Genomic DNA, 20,767 nt, shown 5'->3' on the forward strand with positions numbered 1-20,767 from the left:
ACCACCGCCAAGAAGTAAGGTAGGAATCCTAGTCCACCAATTCTACGTATTGTGTAAGATCGTATGTTGGAGAATAGAACGTCATTAAGAAGTAAACTTTGATCATTCTTTCTAAAGTAGATAAGGTTATCTTAAAATGTTGGAAATGCATGATTTATGTTCGCTCATGGTGATTTAAGCATGCTAAGTGGTTTGGAGTTGGATGATCTTGTTAGAATAGTTTGAATTTTTTATGAATGCTTGTTTATGTGGAAAGTTCTACCGCGGAAGTCTATGCATGAAAACGAGACACCTAAACCAAGAAAGTTAGAGACATGACGCTTAGGGTGAGGTTAACGAGGAAGAAAATGTGTTTTCCGAGGAAGGAAATATTTTAAAACTACATAATGACCATTTCGAGGGCATTATGTGAGATGTGTGTGAGTGTGCCAATGGGAACCCGGCGCGGCGGAACCGAGGTTGGGTGTGTGGCTTGGTTATCCGTGGAGAGGAGCCAATGCAATCGTGTGCCAATGGAAACCCGGTGCGGCGGAACCATTGTGAGGATACTCGGGAACCCAGAACGGCGGAACCGAGGTTGGGTGAGTTAGAAAGGTGTTTTGGAAAAAGAAAAGTGGAAATAACGACACGATCTATAATGAGCTTGAATAAGGGATGTGGATTTGATGAACTGTTTGTCAATTATGATTGATTTATGTAGAATCGTTGTTATTACGATATCTTGTTCTTAAGTTAAGAGTTAGTATGTAGGATTATACTATTGAGCCTTTGTAGCTCATGGTGTTACCTTTTGGTGACCCTGACATATTATATGGGTGGCGACGCCGGTATAATATGTCAGATCTGATAGATGAACAGGGTGAACTCTTCACTTTGGAGGCGTTCGGAGCCGAAGAACTCACTAGGATGGAGGAACAAGCGGAGCAGTAGTTAGGAACCCTAGCTTCCTATTTTGTGTTTAATATACTCTTACGAGAGTTATGTTGTAATAATGAGCAGTGACTCTCTTTAATTTTTGTAATAAATTATCCTTTTAACGTACCTAAAATTAGGGGCGTTACAATTTACAAGCCTATCGAGCCAAACACTTATATACTCAAGTTTGACTTTAATTTCCTCCTCCTATATATAAAGGAGCAGTTTTTCCTCCTCAAATTTCCAATTTGGGACGAATTTGCCCCTCAATTGCAAACAGTGCAAACGTTTCCAGCTGGGTAGTTCGGTCCTTTCAGCCCATTTGAACCGTGGACTAGATCATGCCACGTCTCGCCGTTCCCCCTCTTTATTCCCTTCTTTTGTCTGGTTGATCAGAGGAAAACACAAAGAGAGAGAGAGAGAGAGAGAGAGTTCTCCTACCTCCTCCATGATTCCTCTCGCCTCCTCTTTGATTTCCTACTGCTACGATTCACGGTGAGTGCTGTTTATGTACGACATAATTTATGCTATGTTTTGCTTCTTTCCGTGTGCGTTGAGTTCGTGTGAGTTGTTAGAAGAGTTTATGGTGTTGTTGCTTTCGTTCCTGTGCACTGCCGGTTGCCCGCGCACCACACACGCACACACAGTTGTCAGATGACTTCATTGTGATTTCTTAGTTTGATTTCTAGGTTTGGGATCTATGGCTTAGGGTTTTGATGAGTTTACTATGATTTCTTGGTTAGGGTTCCATTGCTTGTGGTTTCTGGGTTTGGGATCTATGGATTAGGGTTTCGATTCCTTGCGAGTTCTGGTCTTGATTTGCTGCGAATCTGCAAACCCAAGCCCTAATCCTTTTTAGTTTACTATTGTTTTTAGTTTGTTGGGTGCGCGTTAAGATGTTTTGGGTTGCCTGAACCAATCGAAAACAACCTAAATACCCACGAATATACATGAGGTTCTTGGGTGTTGTGCTAAGTGATAGGAGCCTTGGGTTTCACATTTTAAACTTCTCAAGCCTTTTGATCTCTATTTGTGAGTGGGTTTGTGGGGAGAAAATGAATTTTAGTTTAGTTTAAAGTAGTTAGTCATGAGGTAAATTCTACTAAAAAAAGAAGAAGAAAACTTACAAAATCTGCAGTGGGGGACCGTGCCCCCACTGGCCCTAGCCTAAATCCGCTACTGCCTAACTAGGGTTCTTTGATTCAAAGTATGTGGGAGATGTTGAAACATGAGACTTGCCAAGTTGAGAGTAGTTTGATATTAGGTTGGATTTTATGCTGAAAATGTCCACAAAGGTCAAGCTGGCTTCAGAAAACTGTCCCTGGAAATTTGCACAAACGGCATGGAGTTGTGTGTTGAAAAGCTTAGCAGCATTGTTGTGTGAACTCACACACCCGATTTTGTCTAAATCTGAGGGGTCCTTACCAAATGTTTCAATTATTCTAGGTAAGCACCCAAGTGGACCAGTGTTTTGGATCCAAAAATTCCTTACCCCTTGATAATAGAGTTCCTAAAATGAAAAAATATCACACGAAAGCATGTTACTCGGGTATATTGATAAGATTGACTTTTGCTAATAGATAGTATCATAGTACAATCATGCAAGCAAAGAGTAGCCTACTGCTAACCTTTATTCCAATCTCAAACTCGTCCACTGTAGGGGGATGAAAACAATTGACGCTTCGGATCAATTGGATTGCAACGGCTTATTCGTGCCTCTTCACCGGAACCCTAGCTCGACGTCTGAACCCTAATCTGCAAAATAGACAGGGGGTGAGTGCACCTTTGCCTCTCGTGGCAAAGGCCCTCCGATGCCTTTGTTAGTATCACGTACTAGAAAACTCAGCCCTAATTATCAGTAGGAAAGCAATAATAATGCAACGTATTGCGTACCTTTTACCTCTAGGCTTGCTCTGTTTATATAGACATTCGGATGCTTGGTGCCCAAGCATCCCTATTGCCATAGGATTCCCAACTCGTATAGGAAACCCAGGATATCAAGGATTCTCGTTTCCTTTATCAATTTATGGAAAAGAGTCCTTTCAGGATTCTTTTCCATTACTGACCGAACATCCCATTCTCATTGGGTATCTTTCTCAGACCCTATATTCTCGGGATCTTATTCCTTTAACGGAATACCACTGTTTCTGGACTCTTCCGGAATGTTCCCTCTATTTCATCATCTGACAGGACCTCTTTCCTTGTTCGGCCGTCTCATAGCCGAACAAAAGGTCTGGACCAGTTACTTCACATGTAACTGGTCCTAAGGAAACAATTTGGACCATATCCTTTCTAAGGAGCTCTCCTTCTGTTCGGCTTTTCTCTTGCCGAACAATGTATCTGAACAGTGGCATCACATGTCACTTTCCTTGTATCTGGTCCAATAACGTCTCATGTTATTGTACCGAGAATCGTACAACCTCTCTGGACCATTGACTTCTCATGTCACTGGTCCATATTGCCGAACACTTGTTTAGCATGACTGTCCTGTCTATATTCAAACTATGATCCCACGTACCATTTATTCGGATATCGATTGCATTGCCTTCAACCCGTGATCACTCGTATCACGTGCTAGGTTCTTTACTACATCTGTTCGGCTGTATCATAACCGAACAGTCGGCTTGAAGCCATGACTTCTCATATCACTGGTCCATATCGCTGTTCACCGTACTGCTCGGCGATAAGTCCAGTCGTATTTACCACGTGCTCCCAAACATCACGTGTTTGGTAACTAAAATGTATCTGCTCGGGAATACCTCCCTACAATTGCTCCCCAGCTTCATGTATTTACCACTGTTCGGGGGTAATATATGATGCTTAGAAACAAAAGCCAGACCAAACTCTGTTGATCCCGTGCAGTCATAATTTCCATACTTCATTGATGCCCTTTGGCGCCTATGTCATTATACCATTTCGGGGTAAACGACTCCACGTGGCACGTTTTCGTATGCCTAGCATTAACTTCGAACTGACGTTCTATGAAACGGCGTCAGAACGGTTTCCACTTTCCGTTACTTTTTCCTATAACGGTGTGAGAGGAGACGTTTCGTCTCTGTCTCTCACCCTTAAACCTCTGAAAGGGCTCGTTTTGGTTTTTCATCCAAAAATATTCAAACGTTCAGTTTTTCTCTTAAAAGCTTTCTGCCATTGCCGCCGTCTGCAAACTCGATTGCATCTCAGGGAATCGTCACAATATTCTTGTAAGATTCTCGCTCTCATTCCCCTTCTTCTTCTTAGGTTTCTATCCGAGATCTCATTCAGATTTGGTGGGTCGTTTCTAGGGTTTCAATTCGTACCCATTCCCATCTTTTCTTCTTTTCTGAATATAGTCATGGCGGATGACAACCCTCCTAGACCCAGTAAGTTTAGGAAGCTTTGTGATACCCCTGCTGCCATGGCGGCATTTAGAGAAAAATACAATATCCCTGAAAACGTAGGGCTTGAACTCGCTCCATTAGGAGCGGATAGGGATGCTGGATCGTGGGATAGAATGTGTATCCCAATCGTGTCCATTGTTGAAGGCGGGGTCCATTTCCCCCTTCATCCACTCCTCCGCCAGATTTTAAGCTGGTACCGTCTTACACTCATGCAAGTTTCTACGAATGTTTTTAGACTGATAATGGGGACTATAGCCCTAAATGGGATTCTAGAAACCAATTTAGGAATCTGGGACATCCAGTGGTGGTATAGTATAGTACTAAACCCTGAGTATAATACTTACTACTTCAAAGTTAGGAGAGCAGAGAAGCGCTTCGTGCTCAATCTGCCAGATTCTGCTCGTGACCACGAAATCGACTTCCTCTATGTGACTGGAGCATTCGAACCTTTAGGGGAAGATGGCCAAGTGCTGGGGCTCCATTGCCCCCACATATGGGGCTATCCACGTATGCTCTTGATTTTACCCTTTTTACAATTCTTCATTTACTGCTTTCTCGTAGCCTTTCCATGTACTAAATTTGTTTTGTTGATTCGAATGTTTGCAGCTGAAAACGTTAATCATCGTCCCAGACGCACCCCAAGCAACATCCGAACAGAGGATATTAACAAAGTCCTCAAATATAAAGGTGTGCCTGGTACCCGAACAGCTGGTCGGGGTCGTGACGCTGACGTACTGCTGGGATACGAGCCTGCGTACAGAGGTGTCATCGACAGGCGGCTTGCTCATCCTAGCACCAGTGCTGCCTCTACATCAACTGCTCCTCCGACCAGGAGCACAAGAGCTAACGCAGGAGTAACCGTAGCTGGTCAACTGGGTGAAATCCCAATTTCTGAAGGAATTCCATTACCACGAGTGAGAGTTCGAAGATCCTCACGAAGTCAGGCCTCCTCTCTTCAACCCGAACAGCCAGTAGTGAATCTTGACACCAGTCAATCATCCTCGTCAGGTTATTCTCAATTTTCTCCTAACTCTAGCACCATGACACGTCAGCCTTTAAACCTCAGCTCTCTCCTAACCGTCTCTTCTCGGGGACGGGGATCTGGTCGGGTAGCTTCCACCGGGAACGCCCCTCCTGCACCCCGTCGTAACAGAGGCGGTTCGAGCCGCTCCACTTCATCTCGTGAAGTGGAGACTACCATAGAGGCCAGTGATGCTCACAGAGACAAACGGCCTAGATCAGAAGACCCTACTGGTACTGCTTCTCAAGCAGACATCGAAACACATCACCCCGTTTCACCAACTACCCAAGTACTTCCTCAAACATGGACTCCTCTATTCACTAGAGGAGACCGTCCCGTTCACGTCGGGGACAGTGCTAGTTCATCGGAGACAGCACTTGCTCTGGCCCAAGGGTTGCTACTCCCTGTTGACTTACAGAAAGAGTCATTGTCTCCCCCTGATCGGCTTGTGTCCACTGGTCTCGTCAGTGGAATCAAGGTAATGTGACTCAATCTTTTCATATAAGTCTTTATGTATTTTTTCGTATACCACATATCAAATATTGCTACACTCGTCACTTACCACTTGCTGTTTTTGCCAGTTTATTCAAAAAATGGTCGTACTGGGCCAAAAATTCCAGGAAGCTGAAGCCGAGAGGATCAGGCTTTTAAATGACAATACCAGGTTGATCCGAACAGTCACGAGATTAGAGAGAGAGAGAGATAAAGCTAAAGCTGACTTGTCTGAGACAAAGGGCAAGCTCGTGACCATGGAGGAGAGTCTGCATCAAGTCTTGGCCGAGATGGACAGCACCAAAAAGGCATCCTTTGAAGATGGTTATCAGAAGGGGTTTGACGCCACAACATCAAGTTATGTCGAGCAGATGCCTGATATTCAAGACCAAATCTGGGTTGCTTGCTGGGAGGCGTGCCTCACAAAGGCAGGAGTTGCTGAGGATTCTCCCCTATGGGTTGAGAATGATCTACCAAGTCGCCAAGTTGCAGCTCCAGCAGACGACGTTGATCAACAGATTGATGATTTTGCAGATGTTGATGAAGAAATACAAGTTGAGGCACAAAATGACGTTGTGCAATCATCTGTTCTGGAAGTGACCACTGAGATCGTTATCCCAGAGGTACAAACTGCTACTGTTGTTGATGAGGCTGATGTCCCTTCTGAGGTTCAGAACCTGGATTAAGATAGTAAACAGGTAGTTTTAAAAATCATCTGGCTGGTCTTGCATGACCATAGCCTTTTTTACCCTGCGTGGTACCAGTACTATCAATACTTTACTTTTAAAACAGGTATTCGGCCCTTCGTGGCATAACTCTTATGGTTTGCTCGGCGTCCATGTTTGCTGCATCTGTTCGTATGCAATTTTCAATCTAAGTAGTTCGTACTGTTTAAGCATCATTTGATTGCATAAGTATTTCGTACAAATCTTTCACGCCTGTTAAGTTTTACGTACTTAATGTTGTTTAAGTTTCACGTACTTAAAAACATTTGTTTCCCAGTGTCTCGTACTGTTATAAGTATCTCGTACTTTGAACGTCCATACAAGTATTTCGTACTTGTATTTGTTAAAAGAAAACACACAAGTATTTTCATACTTGCTAAGTATCACGTACTTTAAGAAAATACATACAAGTGTATTCATACTTGCATTCAAATGTATACCCAGGTTTCACATACTTGATTTTCAATCTAAGTAGTTCGTACTGTTTAAGCATCATTTGATTGCATAAGTATTTCGTACAAATCTTTCATGCCTGTTAAGTTTTACGTACTTAATGTTGTTTAAGTTTCACGTACTTAAAAACATTTGTTTCCCAGTGTCTCGTACTGTTATAAGTATCTCGTACTTTGAACGTCCATACAAGTATTTCGTACTTGTATTTGTTAAAAGAAAACACACAAGTATTTTCATACTTGCTAAGTATCACGTACTTTAAGAAAATACATACAAGTGTATTCATACTTGCATTCAAATGTATACCCAGGTTTCACATACTTGGGATTCTATACAAGTGTTTCGTACTTGTACTCGTTAAGTGCCACGTACTTAAAAATGTATAAAACTTTTAAGTTTCACATACTCAAAAGGTATACCCTGCTCCCCAATACGAATAAGGAGAATCAAACTCGTAGTTCGTATTTAAATACCACAACAGTTATTCGAAAGAAGTGATTTTATTCATAATCTGTAAAACGCGAGAGGGCGTTACTCGTACCCTTTGCAAAAATAATCAAAACTAGAACAAAGGGATTATATTCGTAATCCCCACACAATCACGTAGTGTAAATCCAAAACAGATTTTAATACTTCTAAACAAAGAACTTTCGTAAATTATGAACATTCCAAGGCCTAGGAATTGGATCACCATCCAGATCTGCCAATCTATAGGCTCCTACGCCCACAATCTCAGTTACTCTATACGGGCCTTCCCAGTTGGCCCCCAGCTTGCCTTCATTGGCAACCTTGGTGTTGCCGAGCACTTTTCGTAGCACAAGGTCCCCAACACCAAATTCTCTAGGACGAACATGTTTGTTGTAGCTTTTCATCAGCTGTTCTTGGTATGAAGCAAGATGTACCAAGGCCTTTTCTCTCTTCTCCTCGGCAAGATCAAGCTCGATTTCAAGGGCCCTGTCATTGCCTCCACTTTCAACCAAAGCTGTCCTGTTGGTCGGCAGACCTACTTCCAGAGGTATGACAGCCTCTGTTCCAAATGCCAACGAATAGGGGGTCTCTCCCGTAGACCTCCTAGGCGTTGTTCGGTGAGCCCACAAAACTAATGGTAACTCATCGGGCCATTTTCCCTTTGCTTTGTCCAGCCTCTTCTTTATCCCATCTAGGATAGTTTTATTAGACGCCTCTGCTTGCCCATTACTCTGAGGGTAGGCTGGGGTGGAATAAAAATTTCTTATTCCATATTGGGCACAAAAAGCCTTGAATTTCTTCTGGAATTGGGATCCATTGTCTGTAATCAATGAATAAGGGACCCCAAAACGAGTGATGATGCTTTTCCACACGAACCTTTCAATCATTGGCTCAGTGATTTTGGCCAGTGGTTCTGCCTCAATCCACTTTGTAAAATAGTCAGTTGCAACAAGCAGGAATTTTCGATTCCCAGTTGCTTTGTGCAATGGACCCACGATATCCATCCCCCATTTGAGCAAAAGGCCAGGGACTTGTCAAAGGCACCAGATCTTCGGCTGGTGTTTGAATCATTGGTGAGAATTTTTGACACTTCTCACAAATCTTTACATACACCTTTGCATCTTCTTGCATGTGTGGCCACCAATAGCCTTGAGTAATTGCTCGGTGGGCAATAGATCTGCCTCCAGCATGGCTCCCACATGTTCCCTCGTGGATTTCATGAAGGAACTTCTGTACCATCTCAGGATGTACACATAGCAAATAGGGACCCGTAAAGGATTTCCTATACAACTTACCCTCTGGGGACAGCCAAAACCTAGCAGATTTGACTCTTATCTTGTGGGCCTCCTTTTTATCAGAAGGGAGTATCTCGTCTCGTAAGAACTCCATTATTGGGTCCATCCAACTTGGTCCTTGGTTCACGTCCAAGACCAAGTCTACACTCCTCCCAATGCTCGGCTCATTGAGGTATTCTACTGCCACCCTTCTTTTAAACTCTGTTGGTACTGCTGCAGCCAACCAAGCTAAAGAATCTGCATGAGCATTCTGTCCAGAACTTATTTGCTCAATATATACCCTCTCGAAGGTATCAAGCAAGTCTTTTGCTGCCTGCACGTAGGCTACCATCTTTTCATTCCGAGTCTCGTACTCGCCGGACAGTTGATTCACAACAAGCTGGGAATCACAATACACCCTGACCCGTTCTGCTTTGAGGGTCTTTGCACTTCTCAATCCAGCCAAGAGTGCTTCATATTCAGCCACATTATTCGATGTACTGAATCCAAGCCGAATAGAGAGTTCAATCAGAACTCCTTGAGGAGGAAAGAGGACAACTCCAATTCCAGAACCAGTATTACACGCTGATCCATCAACGAATAACTTCCATTCTTTGGGATCCTGTTCGGCCACGGGTCGATCCTTCAAGGATGATGTCTGAACTGCCTGTTCCTTTCTCGTAGGAGGCAAGGGAGCAACAGTGGGGGAAAACTCTGCCACAAAATCAGCCAACACCTGGCCTTTAATTGCTGTGCGTGGCTGATACTTGAGATCATACTGACTTAACTCTACGGACCATGTCGAGATCCTTCCCGAAAAATCTGCCTTTCGAAGCAGTGATTTTAATGGATACTCAGTATAAACCACAACCTTATGGCTTTGGAAGTAGTGTGGCAATTTCCTGGTTGCCGTCCTAAGTGCCAGGACAAGTTTTTCTAAAGGCAGATATCTCGTCTCTGCATCCAACAATGTTTTGCTAACATAATAAATGGGGATTTGCTCGATTCCCAAATCCCTCAATAAGACTGCACTAACTGCGTGCTCGGAAACAGCTAAGTACAGAATTAAAGACTCACCAGACTGTGGAGTTGACAACAATGGGGGCTCGGCCAGGTACTTCTTCAGGTCCTGGAAAGCTTGTTCACATTCTGCTCCCCATTCAAATTCCTCCCTTTTTTTCAATAGCTGAAAAAAGGGTCTGCATTTGTCGCTTGACCTGCTGATGAATCTGTTAAGTGCTGCTGCCATTCCAGTCAGCCTCTGGACTTCCTTGGTAGTTTTGGGACTCTGTAATCTTTGTAAGGCATCAATCTGATCGGGATTTGCCTCTATCCCTCTCAAAGTTACCAAATGACCCAGGAATTTTCCTGAACCAACTCCAAACGCACACTTCGAGGCGTTGAGCTTTAATTTATACTTCCTCAGGATTTCGAACACTTCCTTTAGATCAGAAATATGCCCTCCCTTTTCTCGACTCTTTACCACCATATCATCTATGTAAACTTCCAAAGTTTTCCCGATGAGCTTCTTGAACATAATGGTTGCAAGTCTTTGGTATGTAGCCCCAGCATTCCTCAGCCCAAACGGCATGACACTATAGCAATATAACCCTCGTGGTGTGATGAACGAAGTCTTCTCTTGATCAGGTTCAAACATAGCTATCTGATGATATCCTCGATATGCATCGAGAAAACTCATTCGCTCGTAGCCAGAGGTTGCATCAACCAATTCATCAATCCTAGGCAAGGGAAAACTGTCCTTAGGACATGCCTTGTTCAGGTCTGTGAAGTCCACGCAGACACGCCACTTTCCGTTCTTCTTTTTTACCACAACAGTGTTGGATAACCACTTTGGGTAATAGACTTCACGTATTGCCTTGGCCTCCAATAAACGATCGACCTCTTCAATCACTGCATCTACATGCTGCGCGGCAGCCCTTCGTTTTTTCTGAATGATCGGCTTGTGTTGAGGGTCAATGTTTAAATGATGACAGATCACGTCTGCATCCACCCCGGGCATTTCCTCTGGCACCCATGCAAAAACATCAATGTATTCCTTTAAAAATCTTATCGACTCAGCCTTTTCGTTTGCTGGTAATGATTTCCCAATCAAAAAATATCTTTCAGGATCAATCTCGTTGATCTGAATCTTCTCCAGGCCCTCAACCACTTTTTCAGCCGGGCTTCTCCCAACATCCTCGATGGTTGGTTGATCTGGTACTTCCAGTGTGTGAACATGGTGGACCTTTGGGGCTGTTTTGATGATGGAAATCAAGCATTGCTGTGCCACCTTCTGGTTTCCTTTAAGGATTTCAATCCCATTTGATCCTGGGAACTTCACCACCTGGTGATAAGTCGAGGAAACTGCTCTCATTTTGTGCAACCAAGTCCTTCCTATAATCGCGTTATAGGAAGATGGGACATCGACCACCAAAAAATCTGTTCTCAACACTACTGATCCGGCCCGAACAGGTAACGCTACCTTTCCGAGGGGCCAGACTGCTCCTGCACCGAACCCAATAAGAGGCGTTGTAGACTGTTCTAAGTCTGATTGGGCCAGGCCCAGCTTCTTGAATGCATCATAGTACAACACCTCTGTACAACTCCCCGAGTCCACTAGAATTCTTTCGATGTCGTATTCCCCAACTCGTAGGGTTACGACCAATGTATCATTGTGGGGTACTTGGACCTCCGCCAAATCATCGTCACTAAATGCCATGCTCTCGTTGCATGCATTAGTCTCTCGCCCTCTCTTGTTTCCCAACCGCATCACGTGCTGATCATGCTTGACCTGCCTTTGCAACAGCCTCACCTCACTCCTCGTATAAGGTGCAGCCAACCCATGTATCATATGGATCACGCCTTTAGGGTGTTGCTCGTAACCCAGTTCCATGGCCTTCCCTTTCTCTTTAGGGTCCTCCTGGATAAACTCCTTGAGATAGCCCCGCGAGACCAAATCATCAAGGTGCCTCTTGTATACCTCACAATCCTCGGTCATATGGCCCCAATCTTTGTGATAACTGCAGTGCTGATTCGTAGCACGCTTTGCATCTTTGTCTCCGCCTAGACTTGGGGGCCATTTGAAATATGGCTGATTCTTTATTCGATAAAGAATCCTGTATATTGGCTCCTTCCAAACCGTAGTGATAGAGAAGAAGGACTTGGGGTCAGGAGCTTGCTTGTCCTTGTATGGCTCTTTCTTAGCCTGCCCGTACTCCCTTCTGTCTTTGTAAGACTTGGGTTCAGGCTTATCCACCTTTTTGGCAGGTGCCTTCTGCTGTTCGGCAACCATCCTGCCATCCTCACGGAGTATGTCATCCTCCATTCTGGCATGTTGCTCTATCCGTTCCATCAATTTAGCCAAGGTGGCTACTGGATGTTTATTCAATGAACGGCGCAGCTCCCCCCGAACAGGCAAACCAGTTTTGAACGTAGCAATTGCATACTCTTCACTGCAACTTTCAATCTCGTTGAAAGTTTCCCAGTACTTCTTTGCATAATCCCTGATCTGCTCGTTCTCCTCCTGCTTCATGGTGGAAAGACTCTCAAAAGTCTTTGGGGCCTTTCTGCTCGTTAAGAACCGAGCAGTGAATTCCTCTGCCAACTGCCTCCATCCTCGTATGGATCGCGGGGCCAACTTATGAAACCAGGATAAAGCCACCTTGTCAAGACTGGAGGGAAACATCTTGCACAAGATGGAATCATCCCCCTCATGCATAAACATGGCCTGTTGGTAATGCTGTATGTGAGCTACGGGATCCGTATTTGTCTCGTAAAGTACGAATACACCGTGCTTCACTCTGCTCGGCAACCTTGCTTCTTGTAGCCTCTTTGTAAAGGGAGAGGCTGCAATATTACTCAAGGCCTTGCGTGCTGCTTCTCGTGCAGTCACTGTCCCATCCTCTTGCTCCTTTGACTTGTGGGCCGAAGCCTTGACCCAATCAGCATCAGGTCTCTCGTACCTGTCTCGATGATGCTTTCTCGTGTCCTCTTCCTCGGGGGTAGAACTCCGGTCTCTGCTCCTCCTTTTTCGTGAAGGAGTCTTTCTCTCCGGTGTTCGGCTTCTACTTGTTCTTCCCCTTTTTCGTGGAGAAGCTTCGTGACGCCCTCTAACAGGACTTCTGCTCCTTCTTCCTCGTGAAGGATTTTTTCTGTATTGTACCATAGCATACCTACTGCCTCTAGAATTTCCTCGAGACAGGCCAGAATCCTCCGGATGCTCCCTAATTCTTTCCAATTCTCTGATTTCATGCTCTCGTTTTTTAATTAGACGAGCATACTCCTCGACTTCTTGCCTCTTCCTATCAAGAACGTCGTCACTATGGTGCACACTCCTGGAGTGCGCGATTGATTCATCCCTTTGATGGGATTTACTCCTTCTCGTGGATCTTGAAGCCGTCTCTCCATCTCCTCTATTTTTGGAGTTATGATGCACGGTAAGGGGGCGGTCCTTACTCATGTTCCTTCTGTTCCCACCCTGGGGCTTTCTCGGAGCCCCGGGTGGTGATTTGTCCCTTCCCTCGTCTAACACATCTTTTGGTTCATGCGGCGTTGCTGGAGTTACTTCCACCATGGTCGTATTTCAAAAGGGAATTCTTTCGTTTCCCACAGACGGCGCCAATTGTAGGGGGATGAAAACAATTGACGCTTCGGATCAATTGGATTGCAACGGCTTATTCGTGCCTCTTCACTGGAACCCTAGCTCGACGTCTGAACCCTAATCTGCAAAATAGACAGGGGGTGAGTGCACCTTTGCCTCTCGTGGCAAAGGCCCTCCGATGCCTTTGTTAGTATCACGTACTAGAAAACTCAGCCCTAATTATCAGTAGGAAAGCAATAATAATGCAACGTATTGCGTACCTTTTACCTCTAGGCTTGCTCTGTTTATATAGACATTCGGATGCTTGGTGCCCAAGCATCCCTATTGCCATAGGATTCCCAACTCGTATAGGAAACCCAGGATATCAAGGATTCTCGTTTCCTTTATCAATTTATGGAAAAGAGTCCTTTCAGGATTCTTTTCCATTACTGACCGAACATCCCATTCTCATTGGGTATCTTTCTCAGACCCTATATTCTCGGGATCTTATTCCTTTAACGGAATACCACTGTTTCTGGACTCTTCCGGAATGTTCCCTCTATTTCATCATCTGACAGGACCTCTTTCCTTGTTCGGCCGTCTCATAGCCGAACAAAAGGTCTGGACCAGTTACTTCACATGTAACTGGTCCTAAGGAAACAATTTGGACCATATCCTTTCTAAGGAGCTCTCCTTCTGTTCGGCTTTTCTCTTGCCGAACAATGTATCTGAACAGTGGCATCACATGTCACTTTCCTTGTATCTGGTCCAATAACGTCTCATGTTATTGTACCGAGAATCGTACAACCTCTCTGGACCATTGACTTCTCATGTCACTGGTCCATATTGCCGAACACTTGTTTAGCATGACTGTCCTGTCTATATTCAAACTATGATCCCACGTACCATTTATTCGGATATCGATTGCATTGCCTTCAACCCGTGATCACTCGTATCACGTGCTAGGTTCTTTACTACATCTGTTCGGCTGTATCATAACCGAACAGTCGGCTTGAAGCCATGACTTCTCATATCACTGGTCCATATTGCTGTTCACCGTACTGCTCGGCGATAAGTCCAGTCGTATTTACCACGTGCTCCCAAACATCACGTGTTTGGTAACTAAAATGTATCTGCTCGGGAATACCTCCCTACATCCACAATAGTTGGGATCCAAAAAAAAACTTGGTCTTTAGAGTTCAAATAGAATGCATAATCTAGATTGTTCTGCCCAATGTCGAACATGTAAAGCCCCGGCCTGAAATATTCTTCTAAGGGAAGGAAATTTTGTAACTCCTTATCTGAAACCATAATCCCGAACTCATATAAGTCAGTTTTTAATTTTGTTATGAGGAACTCCTTCAAAGCAAATATAACTATATTCTACCTTTCAAGTATGCTATGTAGTCATACCTTGTGTTAGTAACTCGTGGACAGGTAAATTAATCCTTTTAGTGGTTTCATGAAAAGGTGTTATTTCTGTAGAAAATATGAAAACAATTATCGAAACTGTTGGCTTTGTGGACAACGATTGTGAGAGGGTTGGATACTAAACCTTTGCACAGTAATTTCTCCTGTCCATAAATTTAGAGGCGTAATCTTGCAATATAGAAAGAGCTTGACCAATTAGAAAGGTGTTGCTTTAGTTTAAGATGCACGATCCAACCCCCACGCAAAAATACTACCAACTTTGGCCCAATCGAACAACTAGCCTCAGTAACCCAAATGAATTGGCTTGGTGGTCAAGGCCGGTCAAGGCCTGAGACTTATTGGTTTGCTCATTCTTAAGGTCTTAGATTCGAAACCTCACGGTCATAGGTGCTATCAACTCCACAAGTATCTAAGCATTGTTTGAAAAGTTACAAATTTAAGAATTCTACTAAGTTTCTTGGGGCAATTTTTTTATATTTATGGGTCAGATTCATGTAAATAATCGAAATCTATACCTATATTGAAGAAACTTTACATGTGAGTGGGGTTGACCCCACTTGCCATAATGTGGCTCCACCCTTGTATATGTTCATCCTGGACATTGTTTGCATCCGTTGGGGGGTTGCCAACATTTAATACGAAGGGGAGACGTACGCTTATGCGACTGGGAAGACATTCTCTTTGGCTATTATTATTTTTTTTGGGGTCAAACGGAAATAACATAGACTAAGCAAAGACACTACAGTCGAGATAGAGTATCATTGTAACATTTAGGAGTACAGGGCAAACCGATGCCAAAACGCTAAACTAGGTATGAATATGTCCCATGCCCAACGAGTCCACCAAAACAAATTCCCGATCAGCTAACGGGACACTTGTTGTAGGATAACTACATGTCTGTGAACATCCATTCAAAGTGTGCTTTCATTTTTTTTTTGCATTCTATGTGTTCGACAAAATGTATGAGAGACAAATGAATGGTAATCTTTGTTTGACCAAACACAAGTGTTGGGAATCTTTTTCTGGCTGGATTGATGTTAGTAAAAATCCATTTGCTTTATAGTTTAAAACTTATTTCTTACTTTTGTTATAGCCAGTTCATGGATTCGTCGAGTAGGATTTGGTGATTGATGTTGATTGAGGCTATATTAATATTACATTCACCCGTGCTTGAATCCTCCTTTAGGCACGACATTCTCTCTGTCTTTCAACTTCATAGGCGTCCAATTTTGTTGTCATTTTATTCCTTCAATTGATTCGCTTCATTTGTTAAAAGATTATAATAACAATCTGTTAATCGTAACAATCTGTTATGTCTTCTTTTAAGGGATTATAATTAAGTATCATACATTTGTTAAATTAAAAGTCATAGAAATGCAACTTTAAAATGCTTGCTGAACCTTTTCTTTTTAGTAGGATTGGTTTGTTGTATAAACTGTAAAGAATATGCGACATTAAAGTTTTCTGTTGCTGGCATTAATGTATCATTCATGTTGATTCAAAGGCTGAATTTATACTTACGTCTGTTAACTTGCTATGTTTTCATCTGAAGCCATATGTTTAGTTTACATTTGGGGATTCAATGTCAGAAGGGGCATTGGGAGATTTTATGCCATTCTATGTTGAATGATAAACAAAAAAATGTCGTTTTTGCTTTGTATCTTCTTTCCCTTCTCTTTCACAGTAAAACCAAGAGGTCTTCCAGGAATCAATTTTGTTAGATTATTAAGAGGTAAAATGTCCATGCTAATTAAATCTTAAGGTGTCTTTGCATCTAGAATTTAGAAGGATGATGTCCAGTTTTTCCCATTCCTAACAAATGAAACGATGCGTCTTTACAATTGCAGATGATGAAGAGGCGTTTCATGTTCTATATTGTATAGCTTTCACAATGATGGATGCTCAGTGGCTTGTTATGCGTGATTCATGTGTGGAATTTTATGTAATCTCTCTCTCTCTCTCTCAAAAACTTGTACATAATCACACTGCTTCGAAACTCATCCTACTGTAGCTCGGTGCATGTTTGCACCCCGACAATAAATGGCTTTAATTATCGCAATAAATTTTTACTCTTGGGCTTTGAGTTTCAATAATCAATTTTGAAGTTAAACCACGATATCTTACATTTGCAGTTTTGAACTGATTTGTGCTTGCAGCACCACATCTTTTCTATTTTAATAAGAGTCCTAAGTTTTGCCGCACTGACTCCGTTTTTTGATGCAACAATAGTGAATAGAGAGAACGGTTAGTCATCATGTTAGGCTTGGGACATCCACAGATGCAGTCTTCTTTATCTGCTGTACATTGAAATGAAACCTAAAACATTGCGTGAGATTGGTTTGGGAATCAACTTACCCTCTTTATTTGCTCCACCAGAACATGAAAAAAGTGTTTGAAGATGCCATTTTCTGCTTCAATATTGTCCTTTTGTTTCTGTGCTTGTCTTGCTTATGGTTCTATTGTTACCCATCGATGCATATTGCTTCTTACTTGATTTATTTTCCCTTCATTATTCTGGGTGTTCTTACCAAATTTTAATATCAGAACTCCATAATTTACTTATACTTCTAAAGTTCAGATTATTGATCTTGGGGAGCATTATCTAAATTCATTTGTGCTTGATTTTGTTTGGTTTTGTTGTCAGATAGAGAGGATTTTGAGAAGAGAATAAAAGGTGGATATGTGTATAGAATCGGAGCTGGTTTCGTGTTCTACTTGAGGAATACTACAAAGGGCCAAAGGCTCCATATCATTTCCAGTATTGACAAATGTGATGGCTTCGGATGGGGTAGCTTCTACCTACTTTCAAAGTCATTTCATGACTGTTGTAAGAAAATCATTTGCTGATTTTTTGAATGCTAACATTCTCTTCTCGATTTTTATTTCATAGCATGTCTATGCCGGTGTTTGGAAAATTAGTTAATGTTAGTTTTGTACCCTTTTCATTTGTGCAGGCTTTCTTCATCAGTGGAGGAACAAATCTTGTGTCTATGCTTTCTGGTTTCAACACAGTGACTCTTGCAACCACCCTTCACAACCTTCTCCCCCTTTTGACCCTGTTATTTTCCACTACATTTGTTTGTCTGATCGCTTTCTATGGGGTTTTAGGAAACATTTCCTCAACTACTTAATCACATAATAAGCAAAAGGATTACATATCTCGCATATGCAAAGTGCAGATTATAGGTTTATTGTATAACTGCAAAAGACCTACTATAGTAGTCAAGTTTATGCGAGTGCTAATAATTGTTTTAATCAATGCATGTACTATGCCTTCGTAGCTATTACCAACTACTTCTTACAGTTTCAGCTATGCAATTAAAACCCCAAAAAAAATAGTGCCCTCAAACATAACTTCTTCTCTTCGACGGGCATGGCATTTGTGCCTTGCACGAGCGTAGAACCTAGTACATAAAAAAAAATTGATTGAGTTTGACTTTTATTTTTTTTAAACGAGTTTGAATAAACCAAAAATCGAACCGCGTTCAAACCAAGCTCAAGCTATTTGGTTTGTTTAGCATCCCTAGCTGTAATTGTTAGCATCTCCAATTATTACCTATTTTATTACCCATACCCAATATTTGAATAAAAAGCATAAAAACTCATCTAACTCTTTTCCAATGTTATACCCATTTGCCTACCAATTTTGAGTTCTATCAATTTTATCACCCAATTTTGGGAAGACTCAAATTTATACCTATTTTTTTCAAAAGAAATGCTAGGTGCAAAGAAAATAAATAAAAAAATATCCTTAAAGTGTACATGAACGGCTCAGATGTACTCTGCAGTGCATCTGAGCCGTTCATGTACACTTTTTTTTCTTTGTCAATTTTCTTTATCCCTAGCACTCATCTTTTTTCAAACCCTCCTTTCACTCTCATTAATTATAAGAGTGCCACTCATTAATCGCAATTGTGCCATTCAATAATAGATTTGGGTAAAAATATGGATTTAACATTGGAGATGCTTTATCCAAATCAAGCTTTTGACCCAAATTTCTATCCAAATTTGGGTGAAAAAAAGGGCAAGGATCGGAGATGGTTACAGCCCATTTGGCTACCTAGGTGAGAAAAGAAAATAAAGTGTGTGATTTTCCTTATTAGTGAGAAAAGAAAAAAAAGAAGTGTGGTTTCTCCCCTCTCATGTGGATGGACAAAATATAGGTAACGAAAGAAAGGAGAGGCTTTTTTTTTTTAAACACCCTTCCATTTTATTCCAATTTCCAGCCCTCCATTTTTATACGTACGACATCTTCTTCTTAAAAAAAAAAAAACTCACAGTCCTGTCTCTCCGTGCCCCACGATCGCTCCCACTGATCGTCTCCCTAAAAGAAAATATACTCACAGCCCTTGTCTCCCTCACAGTCCTCCTCTTCTTAAAAAAAAAAACCTCACAACCCTAGATCTATTGGATTGTAGCGGTGATGGTGGGCTAAGACGCGAAGTGGTAGTGCGGCAGCGATGGTGAGGGGAGGCAGAGGAGGGGTAAAAACAAGATTCTCTCTTAGGCCTTGTTTGATAACTGAGTTAAGAGGGTGGGATAGGATTACTAATCCTATAGGTCCCTTAATTCTATGTTTGATTGCACAAAATGAAAGGGGATTAGTAATCCCATTGGATGGGCAATCCCCTCACTAGGGAGATATCTTGGGGGATTAGATATCAATAAGGGTCATCATTTGGCCCGAAGGCCCGCGACCCGCCCAAAGCCCCCGCCCGGCCAGCCGGGCTTTTACCCGGCTCGTAGTTTGTAATGGGCGGGCTCGGCCCTATGAATTTTTACTCGGCCCACCCGTAGGCCCGGCCCGTGAGCCCGCCCACTAGCCCCCGTGGTACCCACCCAAAAGCCTGCCAATGGGCCCGCCTATTAGCCCAAAATCCCACAAAACCCTTTCTTTTTTCCCTTGGTTTAGTTTTGCCCAAGGAAATTTAAGCCCGCCCGGCTTTTGGCCTGTCGGCCCGCCAACTGGGCTAGCCCGTGGGCCGGGCTTGGGCTTCAATTTAGGGTAGGTAACCCGGCCCGCCCGGTCCACCAAAAAGATAAAGCCCGGTCGGCCCGGCCCGTGGGTGGACTTGGCGGGCTGGGCCGGCCCGCCTCGGCTCGATGATGACCCTTAGATATTAACAATCCTATCCCATGAAATTAAATTACATTGACCCAATTACCCTTGGTCAATTGGACAAATTATGCAATTACCCTTGGGATCTCACTCGTGCAACAAAAAACTAATGGAAATTACCATTGATATAATGGGTATGATATTGGCTGTGTAAAAATTAGATTATCAAAGCATCAGTCCATTTTTGAAGAGTGAGTTAAAAATATCCATTATTTTCCTACATTTTATGCGCAATGATTTTAAAACTTTTTTTTTTTTGCATGTTTTGTAAATTTTTTGTTTTGTTCCACTTTTTTGTTTTTGCTTCGTGATATTTTTGGAACTTGTAAAACCCAAAAAGACAAATGGAAATGAAAAAAAAAAGGAATAATAGATTTAATTAGTAACTTGAATCATTTGTGTGGAACTCAAAAGTTGATTCCATAAACCCAGTTGTGCGCCTTCGGTGCATGGTGTTGGGTAGCCATAATTGTGTTGAATCTGAATGTATTATAAAAATGTACATTAGTTGAATTTTCAATCCATGTTAATTGTATTTTCAAAAAATGTTGAGTGCAGTTAAAAAAAAGAGAAGAAAGACTAAAAAAATAGGACATTTTAATTGTATTTTCTCTTTTACTTCATTGAGGGCAAAAATTAAAGAAAATTATTATTTTAATCCAATCCAATCGTGTCCTAAACAGATATGGTATTAACAATTTCATCATTCTATGGTTTTTTTGGTAAGTATTCCATTGTTTATTGCCTAAAAAACAAATTAGGTAAAATTTTGGAAATTACGCATGAGCAAGGGTAATTTTGGAATATCAATCTTCCAATTCTATCCTACGTGTGGGAAATAAACGTAATACTGTATTATTAATCCCATCTCCTTACAAATTCTATCCCATTCCCAATCCCATTACCTTAC

The 20,767-nt window shown here is 42.2% G+C and overlaps 1 protein-coding gene across 2 annotated transcripts; it reads left to right on the forward strand.

Moving 5' to 3' along the window:
- The first annotated feature begins 1,292 nt into the window (after positions 1-1,292).
- On the forward strand, positions 1,293-18,022 carry LOC131316681 (uncharacterized). 2 transcript variants are annotated; one of them, XM_058346116.1, is made up of 4 exons: positions 1,293-1,410; positions 16,586-16,666; positions 17,383-17,565; positions 17,693-18,022. In XM_058346116.1, exons 2-4 carry the CDS (start codon positions 16,630-16,632, stop codon positions 17,875-17,877), a joined length of 405 nt encoding a protein of 134 aa, XP_058202099.1. In that variant the 5' UTR covers positions 1,293-1,410; positions 16,586-16,629; the 3' UTR covers positions 17,878-18,022. The 2 variants fall into 2 exon arrangements, 1 of the variants encoding a protein (XP_058202099.1); XR_009197225.1 differs by lacking the exon at positions 16,586-16,666 and having other exon boundaries at positions 1,302-1,410.
- The last annotated feature ends 2,745 nt before the right edge of the window (positions 18,023-20,767 follow it).

Source organism: Rhododendron vialii, chromosome 2a, assembly GCF_030253575.1.
Source record: "Rhododendron vialii isolate Sample 1 chromosome 2a, ASM3025357v1".
Taxonomy (NCBI): Eukaryota; Viridiplantae; Streptophyta; class Magnoliopsida; order Ericales; family Ericaceae; genus Rhododendron; species Rhododendron vialii.

Bases quoted from the DNA above. Each gene is read 5' to 3' on its own strand.
- LOC131316681 (XM_058346116.1), top strand. From the start codon at position 16,630: ATGATGGATGCTCAGTGGCTTGTTATGCGTGATTCAT. The intron at 16,667-17,382 runs GTGTGGAATTTT...TTTTGTTGTCAG, and splicing joins GCTTGTTATGCGTGATTCAT to ATAGAGAGGATTTTGAGAAG. The intron at 17,566-17,692 runs GTAAGAAAATCA...TCATTTGTGCAG, and splicing joins AAAGTCATTTCATGACTGTT to GCTTTCTTCATCAGTGGAGG.